Here is a 15,636-nt window from a genome sequence, read left to right on the forward strand (position 1 = left end):
ATCTTAAAAGACTGTCATTCGTATCTTCATGAATTTCTCATTCATGTTCTCATCAGGTGTTAGTATCAAGCTTATGTTCTTTTCATAAAATGAATCAAATATTTCCTCTTTTCACCTCAGCTATTCAACAAATATCTGAATATTTACTATTAGTCACCGGAAACTGTGCATGGCTGAAATTATTTCAATTTTAGAAGAACTTGCTAATAAACCTAAGTTAAATCGGAGTTTGAAGATTATTTTAAATGGTCTGTAGCAACTTATATTTTTTTCTAGTCAGTTTTGGTAATTTACATATTTTTCTAGAAAATTCCCTCGTTTGAATTTAAATGTTCAAATTATAGATCTGAAGTACTTTTAAAGATTAAAACTTCTCCATAATCAGTAAGTACACCCCCACTTTCACTGCAGCTAAAAATGTACGTTTTCCTCTATTTTGTCTTCCTAAGTGTAATCTTAGTCTTCTCAAATAATTGTAAGATTAAAACCTCTTTTAGATCTAATTATTTCTTTCCATATACTTTTATGGAAGTTTCACGCTGCTAAAGTAATGCTCAAAATTCTCCAAGCCAGGCTTCAACAGTACGTGAACTTCCAGATGTTCAAGCTGGTTTTAGAAAAGGCAGAGGAACCAGAGGTCAAATTGCCAACATCTCCTGGATCATCAAAAAAGCAAGAGAGTTCCAGAAAAACATCTACTTCTGCTTTATTGACTATGCCTTTGACTGTATGGTTCACAATAAACTGTGGAAAATTCTTAAAGACATGGGAATACCAGACCACCTGACCTACCTCTTGAGAAATCTGTATGCAGGTCAGGAAGCAACGGTTAGAACTGGACATGGGAACAACATACAGGTTCCAAATAGGAAAAGGAGTACGTCAAGGCTGTATATTGTCACCGTGCTTATTTAACTTATATGCAGAGTATATCATGAGAAACGCTGGGCTGGATGAAGCACAAGCTGGAATCAAGATTGCTGGGAGAAATATCAATAACCTCAGATATGCAGATAACACCACCCTTATGGCAGAAAGTGAAGAAGAACTAAAGAGCCTCTGAATGAAAGTGAAAGAGGGTGAAAAAGTTGGCTTAAAGCTCAACATTCAGAAAACTAAGATCAGGTCATCTGGTCCCATCACTTCATGGCAAATAGATGGAGAAACAGCGGAAACAGTAGCAGACTTTATTTTGCTGCTGCTGCTAAGTCGCTTCAGTCGTGTCTGACTCTGTGCAACCCCACAGACTGTAGCCCACCAGGCTCCCCCATCCATGGGACTCTCCAGGCAAGAGTACTGGAGTGGGCTGCCATTTCCTTCTCTGAGACTTTATTTGGCGAGGGGCCTCTAAAACCACTGCTGGTGGTGACTGCAGCCATGAAATTTAAAGATGCTTACTCCTTGGCAGTAAAGTTATGACCAGACTAGACAGCATATTAAAAAGCAGAGACATTACTTTGCCAACAAAGGTCTGTCTAGTCAAGGCTATGGTTTTTCCAGGAGTCATGTATGGACATGAGAGTTGGCCTATAATGAAAGCTAGGCACTGAAGAATTGATGCTTTTGAACTGTGGTGTTGGAGAAGACTCTTGAGAGTCCCTTGGACTGCAAGGAGATCCAACCAGCCCATCCTAGCGGAGATCAGTCCTGAGTGTTCACTGGAAGGACTGATGTTGAAGCTGAAACTCCAATACTTTGGCCACCTGATGTGAAGAGCTGACTCATTTGAAAAGACCCTGATGCTGGGAAAGATTGAAGGTGGGAGAAGAAGGGGATGACAGAGGATGAGATGGTTGGATGGCATCACCGACTTGATGGACATGAAACTCTGGGAGTTGGTGATGGACAGGGAGGCCTGGCATGCTGCAGTCCATAGGGTCACAGAGATGGACACGACTGAGTGACTGAACTGAACTTATGGAAGTTTATTTCGATAATTTTTGTAACTTCATGAGAAATTTCTAACTTTTAGCTTTATAAAAGCTATAGTAGATTCTATTAATATTATTGTTCACAGCCCGAATTTCCTAGAGTAAAGGATCATGTAATTGTCTTTCATCTCATTTGAGCATATACAACTCCAACCCATACACTTAGCCATGTGATTTGCCTTAGCCAGTGGAATGTGAGTAAAGATACATAAAACACACAAAAGCAGCAATTTTGAACACAATAGTACACTTTAGCTCATCCTCCTGTCCACCCCATCTGCTATATGAATGAATGAGCAAATGCTGTATAAGGGCTCCTCTTTCAGAATGAATACCAATCAAAAAGAACCAAACACACACACACACAGTTGCAGCAGCCACTATCAAGCAGTGTGAGAAATTTTTATTTTAAGGCTTTGAGACTTGGGGGGAAATTTTTATACAGCAAAGATAATAATGGTGATTGGTTTATTGATTTCAAGCATTTTTACCTAATATTTCCATTTAAGTCTTATCTCTCTAGGTGCTCCTTTGAAATTTCGCTAACATTCCACTTAGATTTTCTAATTTTCACTATGATTTCTTCCTTGGTGAGTTATTTATAAAATACAGTTTTGTTCCAAAACAAAAAGGGTTTTATTTCTATTATTAAACACTAAATTATTTTAATTCTAATGTTTTATGCATTATTATGTTTTATGTATTATGCTTAAAAATTTGCTATACTCTGCAGTTGCTAGGTACAGAGTTGTTTATCAAATTATTCTTTTTAAATTACTTGAACATTCCTTATTTACTCAGGAGATAAATTAAGTCACCATGACTGGATTTGTTATATTAACTTTTTGCTTCACATACTTGAATATTCTGCATTAAATACATCAAATTTTAAGTTACACTTTTCTGATGAATTTCTTCACTTTTAATCATTATTTATCTCTAGCACTAGTAATTCTTTTTGTCTTCAAGTCTACTTTGTAAGCTTATTCTGTCTGCTATTAATATGTGTACAAAAGTTTTTTTCTTTACTTTTTATGTATTTGATAAGTGGCTGGGTTTCTTTTATAATTTTCACCTGTAATTGGGGTAAAAAACAAAAGCAAATAACAAAATTTACCATCTTAACCATCTTTAAGTGTATCGTTCTGTAGTGTTAAGTATATTCACCATGTTGTGGAACAGATACCAAACTTTTTTTATTAAGCAAAATTGAAATTCTATCCATTTAATAGCTCCCCATATCCCCTTACCCCATAACCACCACTCTACTCTTGTTTCTATGCACTTCAGTACTTTAGTACTTCATATAACTGGAATCATACTGTATGTCTCAGTGACTCATTTCATTTAGCATATCTTGACTATCGATGTAGTAGCATGTGACAGATGTCCTTCTTCCTTTTGAAAGTTGAATAATATCCCATTGCACATATACACCATCATTTTGTTTATCCATTCATCTGATAATGGACATTTTGGGTTGTTTTCACTTTTTAGCCATTGTGAGCCATTTAGCTCTTTAGTTTTGTAACTGCCATACTGTTTCCCATAGGAACTATACTATTTTATGTTTCCACCACCAATGCAATGTTTCAATTTCTCCACACTCTCTCCAACAAATTTTGTTTTGCCTTTTATTTTGAAAGTAGCCATCCTAATTAGTTTGAGGTGCTAACTCATTTGACTTTGTTTTTCCCTTGCTGAATAATGATGCTGAGTATACTTTTTCATGTGCTTATTGGCCATCTGTATATTATTTTTGGAAAAACATCCATTTGAGTCCTATGACATTTTCTAAACTGAGTTATTTTGTTTACTGAGTTATTTTGTTGAGTTGTTGGGTTTCTTTATACATTCAATATATTAACATCTTATCAGTTATGATAAGCAAATATTTTGTTGTTTTGCAGACTGTCCTTTCATCCTGTTTTGTGTCTGTTAATACACGTAAGTTTTTGATTTTCACGAATTCCAACTTGTCCATTTTTGTTTTTTCACATGTGCTTTTGGTGTTACAGCCAAGAAATCACCGTCAAATCAAATGTCCCAAGGCTTCACTCCTGTGTTTTCTTCTACAGACTTTGGGTTTTAGGTTGAAGTCTTTAATCTGTTATTAAAATTTTTAGGTATTATGGTGATACAGTAAGGGTCCATCTTCATTCTTTCGCACGTGAATATTCAGTTTCCCCAACACCATTTGTTGAAGAGGTTGTCCTTTCCCCATTCAGTGGTCTTGGCATTCAAGTTCAAAATCATTACACCATACAGTCAACTCAAGGGTTTGTTTCTGGGCTCTATAATTCCATTTGTCTATGTCTATCTTTATGCCAGCAGCACACTGTTTTGATTACTGTAGTTTTGAAATATATTTTGAAATCAACAGCATGAGATTTCCAACTTTATTTCCTCTTTGTAAAGATTGTCCTTGCTTCTTCAGGGCCCAGTGAGATTCTATATAAATTTCATTATCTGTTATCCTATTCCTGCAAAAATTGTCATTCAGGGATCACACTGAATCTGCAGATCACTTTAGGTAGTACTGACTTCTAATCCATATACACAGGATATCTTTCCATTTACTTGTTTAAAAATGTTTTTATTAAGATAAAATCTAAATATGGTACAATCTATCCCAGTGTATAATTGTTTTTAGTGTACAATTTTGCAACCACCATAACAATCAATATTTCAACATTTTTATCACTCCAAAAATAAACCTAGTATCTACTCAGTTCAGTTCAGTCACACAGTCGTGTCTGACTCTTTGCAACCCCATGAATCACAGCACGCCAGATCTTCCTGTCCATCACCAACTCCCGGAGTTTACTCTAGGATACATTAGCAGTCACTATTTTCTTTACCCACCCTAAAATCCACCCTAGGTAGCCACCAAGTTAATTTCTCTCTGTTTTGGGTTTCAGATGAAGAGAATCATATAATATGTACTACTTTGTGACCGGCTTCTGTTATTTAACATGACGTTTTCATGTAGCATTATCAGTAAATTCACTTTTTTCTATGGCCAAATAATGTTCCATTGTATGGCTATACCACCTTTATTTATCCATTCATCAGACAAAGAATATTTGACTTCTTTTCACTTTCATAATGCTGGAATGAAGATTTGTGTACAAGTTTTGTGTGGACGTATATTTTCATTTTTCTCATGTATATACCTAGGAGTAGAATTCCTGGGTCATATAACAACTCTGTTTAACATTTTGAGAACTGCCAAATTGCTTTCCAAAATAGTTGAACCATATTACATTCTAACCAACAGCCTATTAAGACATTTATTTTTAAATGGGTATCCTCCAAACTGAAAAATAATTTTTAAAACTGAAAAATAATCAATTATCTTATTTTCAGACACAAAAGTATCTTTAAGTACTCTCTCTCAGTTTGTATTAATGTTAATCTATAAGACACAGTTATTATATAGTTAATATTTATTTAGGTTTATTTACATATTTATCACTTGCTTTGTTCTATACTCCTTTCTGTACCTCTGGCATCTGGAATCACTTTTATTTCAATTTTGGAAATTTCTTTGATGAGGTTCTGCTGTTTGCAATTTCTCTTATATTGCACTCTCTTACTTGAAAGATATTTTTGCAAGGCATACAATTATGTGTTGGTAGTTATTTTCCCTTGCTATATTAACATCATCATTCCATGATCTGTTGCATTCAAATGTTACTGGTGAGAAGTTAGCTGTCAGTTAGCTGTCCAGCCACTCTTCTTTAAAATAACCACTCTGTCCCTGGCTACTCTACTCTGGTACTTCTCTGCACTTCAGAAAATGTCCTAGGTATTACCTATTAAAACACTGACTCTGTCCCATTTACTCTCTTTCCTTCTGAAACTCTGAATAAATATCTATCTTAGACCATGTTTTTCACTCTATATTCCACTTGCTTTTTACTTTTCTCAAAAATAAAAAGATTTATAATAAAATCCATGTAACTCCATGGCTGATTCATGTCAATGTATGACAAAACCCACTACAATATCATAAAGTAATTAGCCTCCAACTAATAAAAATAAATGAAGAAAAATTAAAAAAAATAAAATCCATTAAATGTTAATTTACACAACTAGATTTGAAATATACCAAATAATACCAACAACTTTCTAGAATACCATTCTATTCCCTCTTTCATACATTTTACCTCTTTGTTGATTTCTGAATACTTTCTTGTAACTTATCTTCCAGTTCACTGATTCTTTAATTGTATCTAATCTGCTGTTAATCCCTTTAATTAACTGAGTTTTTAATTTCAGTCTAACTGCTTTTACTTCCAGAAGTTCTACAAAGGTTATTCTTTAGAATTTCTTCTTCCCTGCAGATATTCTTTAAACATAGTAAGCATAGTTACTCTATACTATGCTTAATAATTCTACTACCTAAATTTTTTTCAGGGTATGGGCTTATTGTCTGCTACTTCTGTTCATTCTCACATGTGATACCTTGCTCAGCACAACTAAGGAAATATGCTTTGTAGTCCTCGAGAGAAGCAGATGAGAAAGCAGTTACATTCCCTTTCACTAGGGTATAGTTTTTCAGGTACCAATTGAACAGGGGAAGGGACTCCTGTTAGAACCCCTGACTCTGACTAGGCCACAGGTTTGTCTTTTACTCTATATTTTGGGTGGCTTTTGCAAAGCTGAACTTCGCAAACTATCCAAATTTCAAAATGCTCTCCCAGGCAAAACTGGTTTTAATCCTCCACTCCTCTATGGTTTTATTCTGATAACTTACCTTTCAGATCTGCAAGGATTTTAAGTTCATATTTTCTCATTTATTAGCAGGCCATTTTAACTGTCTTTAGCAATAAGGACATGTCAGAAACAGAAAGCCTATACCTACTTTTTGGTACATACACTTCAACATAGCTTATGGATTCAGCAAAACTCCCTTCACAAAGTCAGAAATGATCACCAAATAACCCTACCAATTTGGCATTCTTTTCATTCATACCTAAACTCAGTCTTTCCAGCTTCCAGCACATCTGATTATTCTCTCATGAAGCTTCCACAACACCAGTTTCCTATACAACTCCTAAATGGTCCTTCCTCAAGATTCAGACCTGGGTCGTCTAATTTCTATACTTCCTTTGCCACCAATTTATCTTAAATTACCAACATACACCTTCTGGACTACTTTAATAGACTCCCAGCTGAATTTCATCTGCCACTCTTATCCCCATCTAATCCATTCTCTGCCATAGTAACCAAAATGGTATTTCTAAAATAAAAATTAGATCACATGCTGTCGCCTGTATAAAATTCTTCAAGGTACTCCATTTGAACTTTAGGTAAATTCCAATTTACCTAGTTAAATTCCAAAGGCCCACATGTTACCTTCTATGATCAGATACATGCCTATATTTATATCTATAACTGTTCTCTTGTATAAATACTATAAACACTGTTTCTAGTTCCTCAAATATACCAAATTCTTTCCCATCTCCTATCCTTGACACTCGTTATTCCCCTTTCCTAGAATATGGTTTATCTGTTATTTGCATGGTTCATTTTTACTTATACTTTCTATCTCACTATAACTGTGACTTTCTCACAGGCATTCCCTTATAGCCCAATTCAACAGCACCTTAATTTGTGATCAGGTACTTACTGTGGTTTATTTTAATGTCTATTGTCCCAAGTATATGTAAGAATAGCATGTAGAGATCCTACTGTTATCTTCCCATTTCATGCCCAGTACCTAACATGGTGTCACATACACACAGTAGGAGTAATAAATAATTAAATAATTAATTTCTCTCCCTCTATACAGACCCACAGAAGAAGTACAATTCTAATGAGAAAGTATATGCTGAGCACAGAATTAGAGAAAAGAGGAATAAGTTAAACAATAGGGATTAGGTAAGACATAATTATGAACAAACCCATAATGCTTAAGAACCAAATAGCCAAGACTTTTTTCCCTGGACCAATATTTTTTGGCTAAGGCAACAGATGAGGTAATTGAATTTAATTACTGTTGTCTACACTTTCAAGCAAACAGTCACCTACCAAGAGCATATGTTCCAAGATGACTTGAAATTTCATTATCTGGACCTCTGAAAATATCTTCTCTTAAAACCAACATTATACACAGAGGTTAGGGTCTTCTGGTGAGTTCATAACATTTAATTCATAATTCATTATCCATTTCAACAAATATGAATGGAGTACTACTTTGCGTCAGGAACTGTAATGACTGTGCTGAAACTGGAGATAAGGCTATCCAAAAAACAGGACAAAAATCCCTATCCTCACAGATCTGACATTCGCATGATCAAAAGTGCGATACACAGAACAGCAGGGTTAGAGCAGCAGGGGATGGAGGTAGGGCAATCTTAACCTGTGGTAAGTTTACTTTCTATCTCTTTCTGTTCCCAAAAGGATTTAAGTTAGATGTTACTTACAGAACCTAAGTATCACAAATAATGTAACAATTCTTATACAAGTTAAGATTTCAACCAAGAAACTTTATAAAAACATACTTCCTTTCCCATAGCAGTAGGACTGTGAGAACTGCTCAGGTTCCAAGTTACTGACAAGCTACCATATCCTGAGGCAGGATCTTCAAAAAGGCAGTGGCGAGACAGAGGATAAAAGCAGTGATGGAAATTGCAGGAAGAAGAACTGAGAAGGAAAGCACACTTCTTGATGATATGAAGCTTCATAGACAGCCAGTCCCTTCTGTCCAACCATGAGTTGGCTGGCTTTTCTGTCTAAAACTCTATTTCTAAAATCTCTTTCCTGTTTGGCATATTATACAAATTTCCCTCATTATTCTAACCTCAAAACAAATATTTAATTTTGGGGAATTTTCTAATCAATTTAATGGCAGAAAAAGATCCTTTTAAATCCCTATCTATACCACTAAAAGTCATATAAAAGGAATGCAGACAACCAGTAGACTACTCTAGACTCTCATGTTTTATCTTAGTAACTGGGGTAGGTACCAAGAGGTTGGGTGAAATGCAAGATGAAAAACTGGAGCAAACTTTCAAACAAAGGGTCCTGCAACAAAGTAATGATCAACAAGGAAAGACAGTCAGTGTAATCTTGTCTACTTGTCAACAAGGAGTTCCACTGTCACAGAACACTCACCACAAACTAAGGTGAGAAGCACACAAAGGGCAACCAAAGTAACTACTTTCTGAAGCCCTGCTCACACGGCTGGAGTGACTATAGCCACGTATGTAAACAGCATATAAACTAAGCCAGTCCATAACTTTAGTTTTTATTTCTTCTAATGAGAAAAGGGCTTCTTATTACTTTCACCTGAAAAAAAGGAAGGATTTTTTTAATCAGGGAGTGCTAAAATTTTTTGGTAATGAAAGCACTTACTGTCATTTTTTTTTGTTTTTCACTGTCATTTTAATAAAATATCTTTTTCAGGTTGTAAATATCATGTGTATTTCTAGGAATTTTTCAAATTAAATATAATTTATTTATACTCAAAATTTCATAAAATAAGGTCTCAAGTTTAGGAAAACCTAAGCAGCAACATGCAGTCAAAACAAAGTATCAATAGAAAGATGTTGGCCATAAACAATTACCTTTATGGCTGTGTGTTTGTTTTCATCTTCCTCCATCCACAGATCCTGCTCATAATAATATAAACCATCGTTGATAACTTTAGCAAGTTCAGATGTAATTTTTGCTTGAGACATGTGGTTGCCTGTTCGATCTTCTCCAGGATGTTTTCTCATGTAAGGAGGTGTCTGAGTTACAATCAAAATCTTATTTAAATCTTGATCATCAATTTCATAATCCGAATCATTATCAGACCAATCAGTAAATGTGTTTTTTTGACCTTCTATTTGTTCCATCTCTTCATCAAAGAAAAAATCAAGTTCTTCTTGTTCTTGTTCATCTGGAAGATAGAGTTGATTTGATGCCTCTTCAGGAAGAGATGGTGGTTCCTACAGGAAGGAATTGGTAGTTTATATAAAAACATTATTATCACTTTTATAATGAATGTTGTGTAACAATGTTAATGTAAGTAATATCAAGACTGTTCAATAACTGCATTAACAGTCAAATGGGAAAAGAAAATCATGCCAGTATTGTTCTGGCCCAATAAAGAGTAAGCAATTGCTAAATACTAAGTTCAAGAGTAAAAAAACCCACAAAACTGAATAAAAGAAAGATTATATAAAAACTCCTCTAAAATTAGCATGGTCCTTAGCACATTCATTACAGCATACCAACTTATTTTATGGATTAGGGAAGAAAAGGCCTATAAATGTGACATTGTTGGTCCACAATTTCAAAATTGGTCTATTAGTACGAACTAGAATAACCAAGGTCGTCTTGTAAGCACATCATGTGGGATCCTAGTTGCCAGACCAGGGTTCAAACCCAAGCCCCCAGCAGTGAAAGAGCAGAGCCCTAACCACCGGACTTCAGAGGTATTCCCAGAAAAAATAAGGTCTTCAGACTTCCAGATTCAGTCCTCCCTATCCTCAATCCTTTTACCTCAAAATTTCATGTTAAATTCACTAACACTCACCGAATTGTTGAATTTCCACCCTCGTGAAAAATGTAAAATAGCTTAATGTTGGGTAACATATATAAAGTCCAAATTTGTAGATTCTAGATCCTCTAAAGTCTAACTTAATCTAGATTTTCAAACTCTCAACACAAAGAAATAGATTTTTCAATGTTCTCATCTTCCAATGCCATGCTCTGATCAATCCTTATCCTTCAGTAAATGCTAATTCACCTATCCCTAGAATAAGACAATTATTCTCTCCAAAATTCCTATTCATGTGAATCTATACTCATTCATTTGGTCAATAATTATCTGGGTCCTCACTGTGAACTGGGTACTGTTCTAGGTAGGAGATTATAACAATTAATGTAACAACAATTCTGCCCTGATGGAGCTAACATTCTAGTAAACAGAAGTTTTTACTTTTTTAAAAAAGTAAGTTTTAAAACTCTGTGAATATAATTAAAAACAAAAAGTACATATCCTATTATTCACATTTGCAAAAACATGAAAAAAGTCTTAGAAAAACATCAAACTGTGAATAATGATAAAGCAAGGAGAGAGTCTTTTGTTATTTGATATCAGTTATATACAAACTTATATTTTACATATAAATTTTTTAATAATTTATGAGTAAGAGACAAAAAAAGTAGGGGTTAAAGAATTTTTTTAATGTAGAGGAAAAAATGTAGATCTTAGAATAAATGAAATATGGTACAAATTTTTGTCAATGAGTCCAGGGATTGATCCTCCCAAGTTATCCAGGTTCACCATGACAAATACAGAAATTAATTAGGATCTTTAGAAAATCTCTTTTTGATATACAATGGAGAAAAGACAATCTCTTTAACAAGTGGTGCTGGGAAAACTGGTCAACTACCTGTAAAAGAATGAAACTACAACACTTTCTAACACCATACACAAAAATAAACTCAAAATGGATTAAAGATCTAAATATAAGACCAGAAACTATAAAACTCCTAGAGGAAAAAATAGGCAGAACACATACAGACATAAATCACAGCAAGATCCTCTATGATGCACCTCCCAGAGTAATATAAATAAAAACAAAAATAAACAAATGGGACCTAATTAAACTTAAAAGCTTTTGCACAACAAAGGAAACTATAAGCAAGGTGAAAAAGAAAGCTTTCAGAATGGGAGAAAATAATAGCAAACAAAACAACTAACAAAGAAAGAATTAATCTCAAAAATATACAAGCAGCTCATGCAGCTCAATACCAGAAAAATATATGACCCAGTCAAAAAGTGGGCCAAAGAACTAAACAGACATTTCTCCAAAGAAGACATACAGATGGCTAACACATGAGAAGATGCTCGACATCACTCATTATTTGAGAAATGCAAATCAAAACCACAATGAGGTACCATCTCACGCCAGTCAGAATGGCTGCCATCAAAAAGTCTACCAACAATAAATGCTGGAAAGGGTGTGGAGAAAAGGGAACCCTCTTACACTGTTGGTGGGAATGCAAACTAGTATAGCCACTATGGAGAACAGTGTGGAGATTCCTTAAAAAACTAGAAATAGAACTGCCATACAACCCAGCAATCCCACTGCTGGGCACACACACCAAAGAGAATTAAAAGAGACACGTGTACCCCAATGTTCATTGCAGCGCTGTTTATAATAGCTAGGACATGGAAGGAACCTAGATGTCCATTGGCAGGCGAATGGAAAAGAAAGTTGTGTACATATACACAATGGGATATTACTCAGTTATTAAAAAGAACACATTTGAATCAGTTCTGATGAGGTAGATGAAACTGGAGCCTATAATACAGAGTGAAGTAAGTCAGAAAGAAAAACACCAGTATATTAATGCAAGTATATGGGATTTAGAATGATGGTAACGACAACCCTATGTGCAAGACAGCAAAAGACACACAGATATAAAGAATAGACTTTGGACTCTGTGGGAGAAGCTGAGGGTGGGATGATTTGAGAGAATAGCATTGAAATATGTATACTACCATATGTGAAATAGATCTCCAGTCCAAGTTCAATGCATGAAACAGGGCACTCAAAGCTGGTGCACTGGGACGACCCAGAGGGATGGGATGGGGAGGGAGGTTGGAGGGGGGTTTAGGATGAGGGGACACATGTACACCCATGGCTGACTTATGTCAATGTATGGCAAAAACCACCACAATGTTGTAAAGTAATTAGCCTCCAATTAAAATGAATTAATTAAAAAAATCTTATTTTGAGAAGCTGCATTAGGCTTTTAAAATAACCCAAGGAAGAAAACCTTAAGTATGCTGAGTTTAAACACCATTGCTAATTTAAAAGCTATCTTTTCAAGACAGAAAAGACTAACAGACATAAAAAATTTATGGTTACCACAGGGGACAGTGGGGGTTGGGGTAGGATAAATTAGAATTTGGGTATCAACATACACAATCCTGTAGGTGGCACAGTGGTAAAGAATTTGCCTGCCAATGCAGGAGGAACAAGAAATGCAGGTTCAACCCCTGGGTTGGAAAGATCTCCTCCATGGAGTAGGCATTATTCTTGCCTGTAAAATTCCATGGGACTAAGCAAGCACATGTACACACACGTATAAAATAGATAAACAACAAGGTCCTACTGCATAGCAGAGGAAACTATATTCAGTATCTTGTAAGAACCTATAATGGGAAAAAAAATCTGAAAATGGATATATATATATGTGCATATATATATAAAAACTGAACCACTCTGCTGTACTCTTGAAGCTAACACAACATTGTAAATTAAATGTATTCCAATTTTTTTAAAAAATGGCAAATAACTAAGTACAAAGTTATCTTGGATCAGGGCTTTAAACTCAGCATTAATGACATGTTGGGTTTGATAATTCTTTAGGATGTGTGGTGGAGGTGGAGGTGTCCTCTGCACTATAGGATGGTGAATAGCATCCCTGGCCTTCACTCTCATAAGATTCAGTAGCACTTTCAGATTTAACAACCAAAAACTGTCTCCAGACATTGCAAAACATCCTATGCTGAGGTGAAATATCAACATCCTTTCCATTCCTCCAATGAAGAAACACCCTTAAGTCCTTCATGCTTTCTTTCTTCACGCTTTAATCTTAGGAATAAAGAGCCCTACCATAGTAATCTTTAATATTAATGATAGCCTTCTTCAGCCTTCCTACATTTGGGTCCGTTATTTTTTGTGACCTGTTCCTTTTAGAGCTTACTTTGAATATTTGAATTATTTTACTGGTACTATTACCAAGTTTATTTTCAGTAAGCTTTTTTACTTTGAGTTAATTGTACATTCACACATAGTTATAAGAAATAGAAATCTTGAGGACTTCCCTGGTAGTCCAGCACTTCCAATGCATGGGTTGTGGGTTTGATCCATGGTCGAGGAACTAAAATTCCACATGCCACACAGTGCAGCCAAAAAGAAAAGAAGAAAACAGACATCTCGTGCACTTTTTACCCACTTTCTCCCAAAGTTAACATACTGTAAAACTATAGCAGACTACCACAACAGAAACATTGATGTTACCTATCAACCTCACTAGGATTTCCATTTTACTTGTACTCATTTGTGTTTGTAGCTTATATCAGAGCCATTTTTTATCACATTTCAAGTTCATGAATCCAACCATCAGCCAACAATACAGCAGTTCAATTGCAAGAAACTCTCGTATTGTTCCCTAACTACCATCATCTCACTTCCTTGCGTGCCTCCAAGAAATTTATTCTTCTCCTTTCTTACTGTAAAATCAGCAAAACATAAACAAACCAGACATGTATTCTTTACAAATAATTATATGTAAAATAATTCTACAATTAAGAAGGTACATATAATGTGGCAAAATTATAAATTCAAAATTTAGAAAACTTTTGTCATCTTTAAAAAAACTGAAATGTATTCAAACAAATTTCAAGTAAAAAGATTAAAATCATACTCAGAAATAAGATAATTTTTTAAAATTGATACAATATAATTATTTTCAACTACTTAGTAAACTGTAAGTTTTTACTGAAGGACAATGTTTCCAAATTTTACCACTGTTTTAAACTTTACCAAATTTTATATATGTACCTCAAAAACAGTGACCTTACAAGCCACTCAGGATATAGAATACAAACTTCACTTGGGTCATAACAACTTACCTTCAGTTTCACTGGGGATGGATGATGTCTCTTTTTTACTTCTATCCAAGGTTCTGAATCCAAGTTGGGCAAACTGGTAGATAAACCTCTAGACATTCCTTGAAGATTACTTGTTTCTGCGTTTTTCTTTGGGGTCAGTGGACTTCCAATTCTTGGAGAATTTGGGGCAGACTCTAAAATTTTAAGTTAGTTCTATAGTTAAAATAATGGTTTACTTACTTATAAAACACATTTTTTCTTTACTTGGGCTTGGTATTTATTTCTTCACAAAAACATGATAAATCAATCTCAATTATAACCTTTCAATGATGTTCAAAACCAAAGGGCTCTGTAAGATGTAGAATAAAGCCAATGAATAACAGCAGCAATGTTAAAAACCCCTAGAGACACATTCATTCAAACCTGTCAAGAACATCAATGCCACTCATTTACTAATTATGACAACACATTTATTTCAGTCAATTCTCTGTGAAATCTTAGGTTCATTAACTGCAATGAAGTTAAAGAATCTTAAAAAAATGTTACTAAGCAAATAAAATGTCATTGGTTCTACTAGGATCTATACTAAGGCAGCCAATACTTTTCTCCTTTTCCTAATAAGGTTTACTTAAATGCAATAAACTGAATACTGTAAAAAGCATGATGTGTCACATCATTAAAGTGTACTGCACTGGAAATAATATTTAGTTAGAATATTTTACAATTCTGCTGGAATTTAAAATGCCTTTCTCCACAATTTTAATGAAAGTAATTATATACTTTATAAAATACAAATCATAATTTCCTTTATAAAAAATTGTTTTTCAAAAGTGAAATATGAAGTTATAATGCATTATGCACTTGCTTTGGAAAAAACTTGTTTCAGAAGCAAATTTATACTGTAAACCCACTCCAGTACTCTTGCCGGGAAAATCCCATGAACAGAGGAGCCTGGTAGGCTATAGTCCTTGGGGTCGCAAAGAGTTGGACATGACTGAGCAACTTAAATTTTTTTTTTTCTAAGCATTATTTACTCCTCAAAGCCAACTCCTTGAAAATATCACAAAGCAGAAT

At 34.7% G+C, this 15,636-nt stretch overlaps 1 protein-coding gene across 6 annotated transcripts in view; it reads right to left on the reverse strand.

Annotated features, from left to right (window-relative positions):
• The window catches only part of LARP1B (La ribonucleoprotein 1B), a 129,488-nt gene that overhangs the window by 79,606 nt on the left and 34,246 nt on the right, over window positions 1-15,636 (reverse strand). For 4 of the 6 annotated variants that reach the window (XM_043486513.1, XM_043486493.1, XM_043486503.1 and 1 more), the window contains exons 10-11: window positions 14,584-14,756; window positions 9,509-9,874 (exon numbers count right to left, since the gene is read on the reverse strand). In XM_043486513.1, the coding sequence (XP_043342448.1) occupies window positions 9,509-9,874; window positions 14,584-14,756 (539 nt within the window). Of the gene's footprint in view, window positions 1-1,799; window positions 9,231-9,508; window positions 9,875-14,583; window positions 14,757-15,636 lie in introns of those variants that run through there. The other 2 variants (XR_006272863.1, XM_043486523.1) reach the window with 2 other exon arrangements.

Source organism: Cervus canadensis, chromosome 1 (assembly GCF_019320065.1).
Source record: "Cervus canadensis isolate Bull #8, Minnesota chromosome 1, ASM1932006v1, whole genome shotgun sequence".
NCBI lineage: Eukaryota > Metazoa > Chordata > Mammalia > Artiodactyla > Cervidae > Cervus > Cervus canadensis.